General features: G+C 42.7%; 1 protein-coding gene across 1 annotated transcript in view; it reads right to left on the bottom strand.

Annotated features, from left to right (window-relative positions):
* Positions 1 to 13015, bottom strand: part of IRAG1 (inositol 1,4,5-triphosphate receptor associated 1) — a 156019-nt gene that overhangs the window by 7189 nt on the left and 135815 nt on the right. The window contains 2 exon segments of the mRNA XM_003412003.4: positions 2192 to 2326; positions 3741 to 3860. Coding sequence (XP_003412051.3) covers positions 2192 to 2326; positions 3741 to 3860 — 255 coding nt within the window.

Genomic DNA, 13015 nt, shown 5'->3' with positions numbered 1-13015 from the left:
CTGAGGACTCTTCTGAGGGTTGTGCTCATGCCTGGGATCCATCATCCCAGGTACAGGCATGTTCCCAAAATGAAAAAGCAGATGCAGGAGAGAGCGCGTTTGGGAGAGAGAATGAGGCCTCTCAGGATCCATGACTATGAGGACACTCTAAGGTGATGGGTGCTAAGGGTGGCCGTTGCTATCTGCTGATGACCAGGAGCTGGGTAGAGAAGCCCCTAAGCAAAGCCTTACTTTCCCTGGGGTTTCATGAAATGGGAGGGAGCCACCAATCGTCTGAGATCAAACTAGCTAGATAAAGATTGGAACTCTGTGCTTTGTAAACCATACTGTTTATATTCCATGTACTCTCTGTTTATTTCTCTTTAGTTCTTTCTCAGTGTTTGGAAGCGTTAGAAGCTCCTGCCTGTCTTAGCTGTATTCAGGGAGCCAAAGGAAGGGCATTAAATGGGGAGGAAGGTAGCGTAGTGGTCTGAAAAACAAGAACAGAGGACTCCCAAGAAGAGGTGAGACCTGAAGAAAGCAGAATCCAGCTGCTTGCAGTAGCAATTATGTTTTCATTGATCAATCTTGGAGGTCTTTCATTAGGGGAAGTGTGGGTGTATCCTAATACAGGCCCATTTGCAACAGTGAAGGATTTTCCTCAGCTCTCCTAGCCTGATCTTCTGTTGAACAATGGGGTTGACCTGTGCAGGCTGAGACTTCTCATCCTGGTTGAATCTTCCACGAACTGGGCTCTACTGGTGGCTCCTATGTGCGTGCGCTCACACACACACACACACACGTGTGTGCATGCATGCGCGAGCGCACACACACGGTGCTTTGAGGAGCCCTGGTGGAGTATTGGTTAAGAGCTTGGCTGCTAACCAAAAGGCTGGCAGTTCAAATCCACCACCTGCTCCTTGGAAACCCTATGGGGGAGTTCTACTCTGTCCTACAGGGTTGCTATGAGTTGGAACCAACTGGTTGGGACCTAACAACAACGACAATGTGCTTTGAAGCATTTCCATCCGCCTTCTAATTGTTACTATCTTTTTTCTTTGCATGCATGTGATTTCCACAGTTAGCCAGTAATGAGGCACATACCCTACCCTCAAGTTCAGTAGCTGATTAGATAGTTAATCATTTTGGCTGGAGCTTTCCTGGATCTAAAGATAGCCTGGAGGGTCTGAAAGGAAAACTTTTGGTGAAAGGTTTCAAGGTTGCTATAACCACATTTAAAATCGAAATTCAAGACTTGTGGTTTGAATGTACTAATGGAGACAATAAGGCAGAATGGATGAATTTGGGGCTGTTCTGAAAATTCAGGACATTGATGTGGTCACTATATCCATATGGAAGAGTAAACTGCTTCTATAGGCACCAATTCATCTGTCCCTATCTATGCATGTACTTTTACGGTGCAGTCCTGGCCTGGTGGGGCTGAGGCCTCATTTCCACAATACCCCACTGCATAGAATGCCCTGGAACCAGGTGAGGCTATTTCCACTGTTCTGTATCCTGAAGGCTGGGTAGCACCACAGGTAGGACAAGATGTAGGACCTATTCTCTCTTTATCTACATGTTATATTTTTCCCTCTGGTTTAGGACATAATATACTTGAAATATAAAGATACATTTTTAAAGTAATCAATTATTTCCAATCCAAGTGAAGACACTGTCCAAATAACCACGCTTCTCTAGTCAGCATGGATGGTCTCTGTTGTAGACTCGCCTTTGCCAAAGAGCTGGATCTGTTCGCTGCCCCCGTGTGTTCTCTCTGCCCCTGTTCTTGCAAGAAACCCCTCTAGGACTTCAGTCAAGCTCCCTTGGACTTGGCTCTTTTGAGGGGATGGCTGGGAAACGAGATAACTGTGGCTGAGCCAGAAGGGACTTTAGTCAGGGTCCTTCACCCTTTCTCAGCATCTGAGAGCTCCTGATTGCTATCTGCTCTGCCCTTGACCACATCTCCTCACCTGTCAGCTCTTGCAAATATTTTGCTGTTAACTATTTTGGCTTTTTGAGATTTCTTTTACTTTCTGTCTCAACGTGAGGGCCCTCTTGATTTCTGTTGTTTCCTCACTTGGGCCCAAGACTCACTGCTGCCCTGGACTGGTGGTTCTAGGGATTTTGTGCAGTTAAATGAGCTGTGACCTACTTCAGCAGTGGCAACTCTTGGCCTGCCTGACAAGGGCTCCAAGTACAGGCTTCCCACCTGCTTTTCTGGTCCTTTTTCTCTTCATCGGTTTCTTCTGCCTCTTCAGGTTCCTCAGGACTCTCACTCTTCTGTTCTTCCTCCTCCTCCTTCAGGTCTTGAAGTTCCTTAGTCTTCTTTAGGCCCTCCTGGTATCTGGAAGACAAAAGGGAAAGGCCAGGGCTGGAGCATCCTTTCCTGAGCTCCTAGGGGAGGGGCCTTGAGCACCTCCAATAATTACGCACTTCCTGTGGTTCCGCACAACAGGAAAAAGCTGGGAACTAGACTAAATCCTAAGGGAGCTCATGTCAGTACAATTTCCCCTTACTCCTCAGTCATCCTTCCTGTTTATTTGAAAGTGTGACAGTGACAAAACTGATAGGGAAAAATGTGGCTACAGGGTCTGCTGACTGGGTTCTTATCCAACCAAGTGTTCAATAGGGATAAGATTGAATTTGTTGTACAGAGGTATAACCTAGGAGCTTCAGTTTCTCACCTATAAAACGGAGAGGTAACACCCATCTCACAGAGTGTTGGAATGTTTTGAGGAAGTGCCAGGCACATGGCATAGCCTACAGAGGGTAACACCCATTCACAAACTTGTTGAGAAGTTTTACGGAAGTACCGGAAACACAGATTGGCCTAGAAAGGGTGACACCCATCTCACAGGCTTATTGTGAAGTTTCGTGAAAGTGCCAGACTCACAGCTTGGCATAGGGAGGGTGATCAGTAAATGCTTACAAAGCTGCTGGAGTTTATCCCATTTTGAGTATAAGGGGCAATTGTGGGTGAAAAGACAGGAGAAACCCTCTGATTTCCCTTTCCCAGGATTAATATTACTCTGAACAGACTGTTTGCTTGCCATAGAGTTGAGTGTTTAAGAACAACAGTTTGGCTGGTGCAGTGTCACCACTGTGTATGTGACTGCCACATAGAAGCCCAAGGGTTCTGTGCCAGTGGAAAGCGTCATTCTCTTCATGAGCCATGGGGAAGGGAAGCTCAGGATGTAATGCCTGGTCAGAGGTAATTCTCTATCTTGCGGCTTGGACTTGGCCCCTGCTCAGTGTGCTGTGTAGTCAGCAACTGACAAATGGCCAAAGATGCTAATGAAGCTCAGTTAGAGAAGGGAATGATTGGAAGTTGAGGGGACCCCTGTTTAAAGGAAGAAGGGATCGCCAGAGCAATTCTATGAAGCAGAGCAGTGGCTGCTTCTGGGCATTGTTGGCAGCAATATGACAGCCCTGTGCACATGTCAGGAAACCTCAGGCACCACTGAGAGGAACCCAGTCAGGGCCCCTGATTTCCAGATTATTCTGGGCAGTGATGTTCTAGTGGCTTTCTGCCTAAAAAGTGGGTAGTCTAGTTATTGTCTAACCACACCCTCTCCCTGTTTCCTTCTGCCCTTCCTGTGGAACAGTATTGCTCTTTCTTATGTAGTTCCTTACTGGGGCAAGGAGGTCCTACAGCCACTGGTTGCTTCCCTAAAGTCTCTAAAAAACAGAAAAAAGCCTGTGGGAAGGTATCTTCTGCAACCTGCCAGGTGACCTCAGAGTGGCCAGGTCAGACTCACCCCTTGTTATAAGCTTCTTCCTCTATCCTGGCCTTGGTCTCCTGGCTAATCTCCTCCAGGCAACTTGGGGTCGGGATGGAAGCAGAGGCTTCACAATCTGGGTCTCCATTTGTCTTTCCGCTAGTTAGAAGAGGAAAGTACAGGGCGTCATTTCAGGGAAAGGTTGAGCATCTGAAAACAAACCATGTCTTTGGCCTGATTCCTGATCAAAAGTGAGGAAACTCAGGCTCTTTCAGTAGCTTGCAAATTCATTTCACTTTTTCTACCCTGAGACAAGATTTTATAAAGGCCCGTGTGTACTCCTTGGATTTTCAAACACCAAATACTACACCACCTGCTCCTTTTCTCATGCTGCCAAATCTACCTTTATTCTTATTCCAGGAGATTCTGCGAGCAGATGGACGACTACTGGGAGTTACCCAGCTCTAAGATGAGGAAGGTGGAGACAACCCAAAACATTCTGGGTCATTTCATTCCTCTAGTACATCTTTTGTTTCATGACTCCCCCTCATTCTTTCAGTTATCCATTGAGCATTGACTAAGTCACAGCCACAATGTAATGTGCTAGGGATAGATTAAAAAAATTAAGGACATGGTCTCCGCCAATACGGAGCTTAGCAGGAGAAAAAGAAGGAAAGAAAAAATACAAAATTAATTCCAAATTGTGCTACCTTTTATGAAAGAAACAAACTCTGTGCAATGACAAAAAATATCAAGGGGAGGATGTGCTTAAATGGAGTGGTCAGGAAAGGGCTCCCTGAGGCAGTGAAATTGAAGCATTAACCTGAAGGATGACAAGAGGTCAGCTGCATCAATAGAAGAGGGAAGATCATCCTACGTAGAGGGCATGGGATATGTGAAGCCTTGAGACATGAGAGACATTGTGGTGGTTGAGGAACTGAAAAGAGACAGAATGGCAGGAGCTAAATTTTGGACAAGATAAATTTGCCATGCCTGTGAGTTACTTAAGTGAAGATATCAAATTAGGCAGTTGGATATACCAAAGTAAGCCAGAGAAGAGCGGTAGGCTGGAGATATACACCATTTGGCATTATCAGAATGTAGATGATATTTAAAGTCAGAGTAATGGATAAGATCACCTAGAGAAACAGTATAAAGAAAAAAGAAGACCCAGGACCAAGCTGTTGGGGGGTCTCTGCACTTGGATCAGACTGAGAATAAGGATCCTAACAAAGGAGACTGAAAAGTAGCAGCAGAGAGGTAGGAGGAAAACCAGGAAAGTGTAGAGTTTGGGGAGCCAAGTGAACACAGTGTCAAGGAAAGAAGAATTAACTGTGTCACATATTTCTGAGAGTGTGGGTCAGATGGAGACAGAAACAGTGACTATTAGATTTTATGATACAGAAGTCAAGAGGAGCTTCCAGGAAATAGCAGGAGTCAAGGACAGATTGGGATGGACTTGGTAAAGAATGGGAGAGGAGAAAGGGGAAGACTTAGGCAAAATAATTTTATTGCGAAGGAGAAGAGGGGAGTATGTTGGGGGGCATATGTAGCTGACGAAGTGGGGTCAAGGGATGAAAGCTCATTTGAATGTGAATGGATATGATCCAGTAGAGAAGATGAGAGAAAGTAAATGACCAAAGGAACAAAGTCCTTGAAAAGGAAAGTAGGGACAGATCTTAGAAAGATGGAGAAACCCTTTCTTAGTTAAAACAAAGAGAGAGAGAAGATGAAGATGATGGATTAGGGATTTGGCAAAGGGAGATGAGAGAGCTCCTATCTAACAGCTTAAATTTTCTCTATGAAGTAGGAGGCAAGGTTATCTGCTGAGACAGAGAGAGAGAGGTAGAGAGGCCTAGGAAAGGTTTGAGGTGAAATGCAAAAGGGTAAGAGAGTCATGCAGGAGAGTGGGAAAGTGAATAGACTAGAGAATCATAGTAAGGTTGCTGGGCAGAGGCCTCTTGAGGTATGGGATCATGAGTTTGAGGTAAGTGTCCTAATGGCCATGTCTTTCCTATAAGTCCCACAGCCCAGGTAGGGGTCCAGAATTCCAACGGGAGTAATACTTCGTGGAGCAGCCCTTAAACAAGGCAAAACTGTGACCAGAGCTTTAAGCCAGGTCTCTGAAAGATCACAGCTGACACCCCTCTCTAACATCTGAGGCAGGGTTTGCAAGTGAGCCTTCTATCTTTTCCTCATTCTTGGCATTAGTTTTCCATGTCTTATTTTTCTTCAGACCTTGTAAAATTTACATTTTATCAGGCTGGAAACCAATACCCATTGTGAAGAAGAAAGATAATACTCTAAAAATACCAGCTATTCATAACATTTCTCCTTCTGCAAATTACATTATCCACTCCCTTCCATGTGATCCTTGCCTAATGGGCAGTTTCCTATTTGTCCAAATGATTGCAGCAGGGGCAGAAAAACACAGCTCTAGCCAAGGGCAGAGAAAGTAATTCTTTTATGAAATATATTTATATATTAGAAATGAAATATATAAATATATAAATGTCACCATACCTTTAATTTCTTTTACCTATAGCTGTCAGCTCTAGAGGCTACTTAATGTCAAACATGTATAAAGGAGGGCACTGTAGAGGAAATAACTGGTCTGAGGTAAATCTGGGGTTCAAATCTCAACTCCAACACATGCAAATAACTCAACCTTCCTGAACTTCAGAATCCTCAACTGTAAAATGGGGATAATAACATATACCTGATGGCAGTGCTGTTAGAATTAATGAAAAATTGTAAGTAAACTTTCTGGAATATCGTGCTTAATAAATGGTATCTATTATCATTGTAGTTGTTATGTAGTGAAGTCATTAGTAAATTTTGGGAGCAATCTGAAGCTCCTCCAAACCTGATCCACAAAAAAATTCAAGATGATATATTACGAGATTATTTATATCTTCAAGGGAGATCTTGATATATATGACTTCAGAGTCAGTGGGAACCTAAGAGTGAATAATTTAAAGTATGATTAAATTTACATAAAGCTGCTTTAATAAATTTCTCAGGAGCATGTATGTGCCATAACATACTCATGTGCCTTGGAGTTTTGCTGACCAAGTGACCATAAACAAGCCTTTCACTGTACTCAGGTCACTACTATCTTGAGACTGAAACTCCTTCCTTGCAGATTTGGTGAAGCCAAGAAGCCCATTTCACCGACTTTAACATATGGATCTTCTATTTTGACTCACCCTATATAGGGTCGCTATGAGTTGGAATCGACTCGACGGCACTGGGTTTGGCTTTTTGGTTTTCTTATATTGGTATATAGATTTGATACATTGAACACTAAAGACCGAAGACCAGATGAATTGTGAAATGACATCAAGGACATCATACATGAAGAAAGCAAGAGGTCTGGGTTTTCATTAAAAAGACAGGAAAGTAAAAAAGACCAAAATGACTGTCAGAAGAGACTCTGAAACTTGCTCTTGAACCTCAAGCAGCTACAGCAAAAGGAAGAAGTGATGAAGTAAAAGAACTGAACAGAAGATTTCAAAGGTTGGCTCAAGAAGACAAAGAAAAGTATTATAATGTCATATGCAAAGAGCTGGAGATAGAAAACCAAAAGGGAAGAACATGCTCCGCATGTCTCAAGCTGAAAGAACTGAAGAAAAAATTCAAGCCTCAAGTTGTAATAGTGAAGGATTCCATGGGGAAAATATTAAATGACGCAGGAAGCATCAAAAGAAGATGGAAGGAATACACAGAGTCATTATGCCAAAAAGACTTGGTCGATGTTCAACCATTTCAGGAGGAAGCATATGATCAGGAACTGATGGTACTGAAGGAAGAAGTCCAAGCTGCACTGAAGGCATTGGCAAAAAACAATACCAATTGAGATGTTTCAACAAACGGATGCAGCACTGGAAGTACTCACTTGTCTATGTCAGGATATTTGGAAGACAGCTACCTGGCCAACTGACTGGAAGAGATCCATATTTATGCCTATTCCCAAGAAAGGTGATCCGACCAAATGCAGAATTATCAAACCGTATCATTAATATCACACTCAAGCAAAATTTTGCTGAAGATCATTCAAAAACAGCTGTAGCAGTATATCAACAGGGAACTGCCAGAAATACAGGCCGGAACCAGGGATATCACTGCTGATGTCAGATGGATCCTGGCTGAAAGCAGAGAGTACCAGAAGGATGTTTACCTGTGTTTTATTGACTACGCAAAGGCATTTGACTGTGTGGATCATAACAAATTGTGGATAATATTTTGAAGAATGGGGATTCAGGAACACTTAGTTGTGCTCATGAGGAACCTGTACATAGATGAAGAGGCAGTCATTGGACAGAACAAGGGGATATTCAGTGGTTTAAAGTCAGGAAAGGTGTGTGTCAGGGTTGTATCCTTTCACCATACTTATTCAACCTGTATGCTGAGCAGATAATCCGAGAAGCTGGAGTATATGAAGAAGAACGGGGAATCAGGATTGGAGGAAGACTCACTAACAACCTGCGTTATGCAGATGACACAACCTCCTTGCTGAAAGTGAAGAGGACTTAAAGCACTTACTGGTGAAGATCAAAGACCACAGCCTTCAGTATGGATTGCACCTCAACATAAGGAAAACAAAAATTCTTATAACTGGACCAATAAGTAACATCATGATAAATGGAGAAAAGATTGAAGTTGTCAAGGATTCCATTTTACTTGGGTCCACAATCAACAGCCATGGAAGCAGCAGTCAAGAAATCAAAAGACGCATTACATTGGGCAAATCTGCTGCAAAGGGCCTCTCTAAAGTATTGAAAAACAAAGATGTCACCTTGAAGACTAAGGTGTCCCTGACCCAAGCCATTGTATTTTCAGTCACATCATATGCATGGGAAAGCTGGACAATGAATAAGGAAGACTGAAGAAGAATTGATGCCTTTGAATTGTGGTGTTGGCGAAGAATATTGAATATACCATGGACTGCCAAAAGAATGAACAAATCTGTCTTGGAGGAAGTACAGCCAGAATGCTCCTTGGAAGCAAGGATGGCGAAACTGCATCTTACGTACTTTGGACATGTTGTCAGGAAGGATCAGTTCCTGGAGAAGGACATCATGCTTCGCAAAGTACAGGGTCAGCAGAAAAGAGGAAGACTCTCAACAAGATGGATTGACACAGTGGCTGCAACAATGAACTCAAGCACAACAATGATTGTAAGGACGGCACAGGTCCGGGCAGTGTTTCATTCTGTGGTGCGTAGGGTTGCTATGAGTCAGAACTGACTTGATAGCACCTAATAACAACATACATGCCCATCCCTCCACCTGACTGTGATCATAGGGAAGGGACTGTTTCTGTCACTCAGTGGTGCTTGGCACACATTAGGAGCCTTTACATATTTGTTGAATTGTACTGAATTCACTGTGATTCATCCAGTCCTAGCCTTCTATTAATCTTGTAAAATGGGTAGGTCCTCTCTGTAAATGGCTGCTTCCTGAGAACCCGGTATTTGGGTTGGGCTGAAGGCATCTCTACTCATGGCTGTAATCTGGGAGCTAAGCACAGCCTGTGCCCACCTTCAAGACTTCTGGGCCAAGCCCTCATAAAACCTTTTGTCCCCAGCACAAAGTCCTGTGTGCTTACTTCTGGAGTGATTCATTAAAATGAGGTTCACTGTTCTCTAATGTCTACCGGGTCAAAATGTTTGTCCATGTGCTCAGCTTTCAAGGATGTGAGGGTTTTTTCCTAATATAAATGTATTGTTTGATAGGCAAGTATATTAGATTCATTTTTTCCCATGTGGTAAACAACATTTGAAAGCAATCACAATACTTCCCAGTGGACAGATCTTACCTTCTTGGGCTCAGCAATGTTTCTAAGACACCCCCCTGCCATGGCTCCCTCAGGCACCCTGACCCAGGAGACCTGAGCTAGAAGACCCGCCTCACTCCTTTACTTAGTCCCAGGCTTCTGGGATCCACTACAAGTTTACTGGGGATAATTTTAGCTGTCACTCACTCCGGAATATTATCAGCAAGGAAGAGTAACATTATACAAATTTAATGTTGTGTAAAACCTTTAGGCAATTTACAAAGGTGTATAGAAACGGTTATTTTAGATATTATAGTTAAAAATGCTCTGTGATGTACTGGTATCATGTGACCCCTTTTACAAAACTAACCTTGAGCATCACCCATACCCATGGCTTTGCTGGTCACCTCAGGCAGTGGCTTTCTGTATACATTCTGTACTCACACCCCACTGCTGCCTCCTGCCACACCCACTCACCCACTAGGCTCTTTCACCTCTAAAATGTTCTTAAATCCATCCTCTTCTTTCCAGTCATACTGAACTTATTTCTGTTCTTTCAATGGTAGGGTGCATTAAGGGTTTAAGACCATCAGCTCTGCTATCTACTAGCTGTGTAACCTCGGGCAAGTGACAATCTCCCTGACCTTCAATTTCCTCGTTCATAAATAAGGATATTAATAGTATGCTTATTTTATGGGGTTATTATAAAGATTAAATGAGATCATTAATATAAATCAATTCATATGGCACCTAGAATAAAATAAGCATGCAGTAAATAATAGTAGTTATTATTATTCCTTGAATATGCCATGTGCTTTCTCCTCTCAAGGCCTGGAATGCTGTTAACCTACTGTTCACTTGTTGTCAGGTGCTGTCGAGTTGGTTCCAACTCATTGTGACCGTATGGACAACGGAATGAAACATTACCCAGTCCTGCTCCATCCTCACAATTGTGGCTGTTTGGGCCCACTGTTGTAGCCACCGTGTCAATCCATCTTCTTGAGGGTCTTGCTCTTTTTCACTGACCATCTGCTTCACCAAGTATGATGTCCTTTTCCAGGAACTGGTCTCTCCTGATAACATGTCCAAAGTACGTGAGACAAAGGCTCGCCATCCTCAGTTATAAGGAGCATTCTGGCTGTACTTCTTCCAAGACAGATTTGTTTGCTCTTCTCAAAGCCCACAGTATATTTAATATTCTTTGTCAACATCATAATTCAAATGCATCGATTCTTCTTTGGTCTTCCTTATCATTGTCCAGACTTTGCACACGTATGAGACAATTGAAAATTGTCAGGCACACCTTAGTCCTCAAGGCGACACCTTTGTTTTTTAACACTTTAAAGAGGTTTTTTGCAACAGATTTGCCTGATGTAATACGTCATTTGACTTCTTGACTGCTGCTTCAATGGGTGTTGATTGTGGATCCAAGTAAAATGAAATCCTTGACAACTTCAATATTTTCTCCATTTATCGTGATGTTGCTTATTGGTCCAGTTGTGAGGATTTTTGTTATCTTTATGTTAAGGTGTAACTACATATCCTTCAGGTTCTGATTTAAAAGTAAGTTCCTACAGGAAACATTTTCCGGGCCTCTGTTTCCCCCACCACTGGGTTAGGTTTGCTTGTTTTTTACGCATGCTATTTTTTTTTTTTATGCATATAGCAACCTGTACTTCCATATGATATCAGCTATCACATGGCATTATAATATGCTGCTTTCCCATCTGTCTTTTCCATTAGACTGTGAGCTCCTTGAGTGTATTCTACATGCTGGGCTCTTCCTACTTGTGGAACGGCTCTTGAGCTTTGTTCTGTTTTCATTTTTAAGACTAACTTTAAGCATAACTCTGTCTTAGTTATCTGGTGCTGCTATAAGAGAAATTGTTAAAGCAGATGGCTTTAACAAACAGAAATTTATTCTCTCACAGTCTAGGAGGCTAGAAGTCCTAATTCAGGGAGCCAGCTGGAGAACGTCCTTGTCATCAGTTTTCCCTGGTCTAGGAGCTTCTCAGTGCAGGGAACACGGCTCTTTTGTCTCGGTGGTAATGGGGTCTCTCTTCTCTGCTCATGTCTCTCTTTTATATTTCAAAGGAGATTGACTCAAGATACAACCTAACCCTATAGATTGAATCCTGCCTTATTAACATAACTGCCTCTAATCCTGCCTTATTAACATCATATAGAGGTTAGGATTTACAACACATAGGATAATCACATCAGATCACAAAATGGTGGACAACCACATAATACTGGGAATCATGGCCTAGCCAAGTTGACACACATTTTTGGGGGACACAATTCAATCCGTAACAAACCCTTTACCTATATTTTTGTCTAAGTCTATACATTTCTAGATCCTTGGTGAGTGAAGAGCAGCTTATTAAGAAATGGCCTACAAGAGCAAGGCTCAGAATTCTCTCAAATCAAATTTGGCAGTACACTCAGCTCTCAGGTACTTGCTTGTGAACTAGCCATAGGCTATTTGATCTTCTCAATACCTTTCTTGTGCTTGGCCAATTCCCTTCTTGCTTAGTTACTGTAAGCGTAGGAAATGTGAAAGCATTTTAACATCAAGCTGATTACAGCAATCTAGAAAGCAATGCATATTAAATGAATTATATTATTTCTCTTTAATAACATTGATACACCGACTAGAATTAACTGCATTTGGGTATAGAACAGAAACCATTAATTTATTTTCACTTTCAGATTGTATTATTGTTAGCCTCTTGGGAATCTATTAAATGTTTCAGCTTCATGTATTCTGATGGAAATCACTTAGCATCTTTTAGAAACCCAGAGGGGGAAGTTGTCATTAGTTCTGAATCCCTCCTCCTTTCAATACTCCCCCTCATTCCCTCCACCCCTTCCCAGCCATCTTTATAAAGGCTCGGTGTATTTCTAACAGTTGAGTCAGCCCACAGCATGGCTAATGTATCATGGTAATCTCTCTGCCTATCCCATAAGAGAGAGCTGCACATACCTTCCTGGGACTTCCTTGTTTGACTTGCCTTGATCCTCACATTGTCCCTATCATTCCTGGCTCAAATCCTTGGACTGAGATTCCACTATTAGTCCTGACTTGTTGCCACGTGGATTTGGGGCTGTTGCATTCTATCCTCATGTTAGTGCTTCAATTTCTTCTACCAAGATTAGCTCAGGTTCTTGATGATCCTCACTACCTTGGGTAGAAGCTCTCATTTGACCTGAGCATTGGTCCTACAGAGTCCAGGCCCTGCCTCATCCATGTCTATGGGGAGAGTGGGGACACAAACCTTCTGTCTTGACTGGCTCTTTGGGTCTAGAGATGAGAATAGAACCTTGTCGGGGACCCTTGTGGAGAAGGAGTTGGTGCACCTGAAGGCAGGGCTGGGAGGACAGGGAATTTTGATCAGCCCTGGTGGCACGGTGGTTAAATGCTTGGCTGCTAACTGAAAGGTTGGCTGTTCAAACCCACCAGCCCCTCCATGGGAGAAAGATGTGGCAATCTGTTTCTATAAAGATTCCGAAAAAAAAAAAAAAAAAAAAACCAA

The sequence above is a fragment of the Loxodonta africana genome, chromosome 7 (genome assembly GCF_030014295.1).
Source record: "Loxodonta africana isolate mLoxAfr1 chromosome 7, mLoxAfr1.hap2, whole genome shotgun sequence".
Lineage (NCBI taxonomy): Eukaryota > Metazoa > Chordata > Mammalia > Proboscidea > Elephantidae > Loxodonta > Loxodonta africana.
This window is presented reverse-complemented; position numbering and strand designations above follow the sequence as displayed.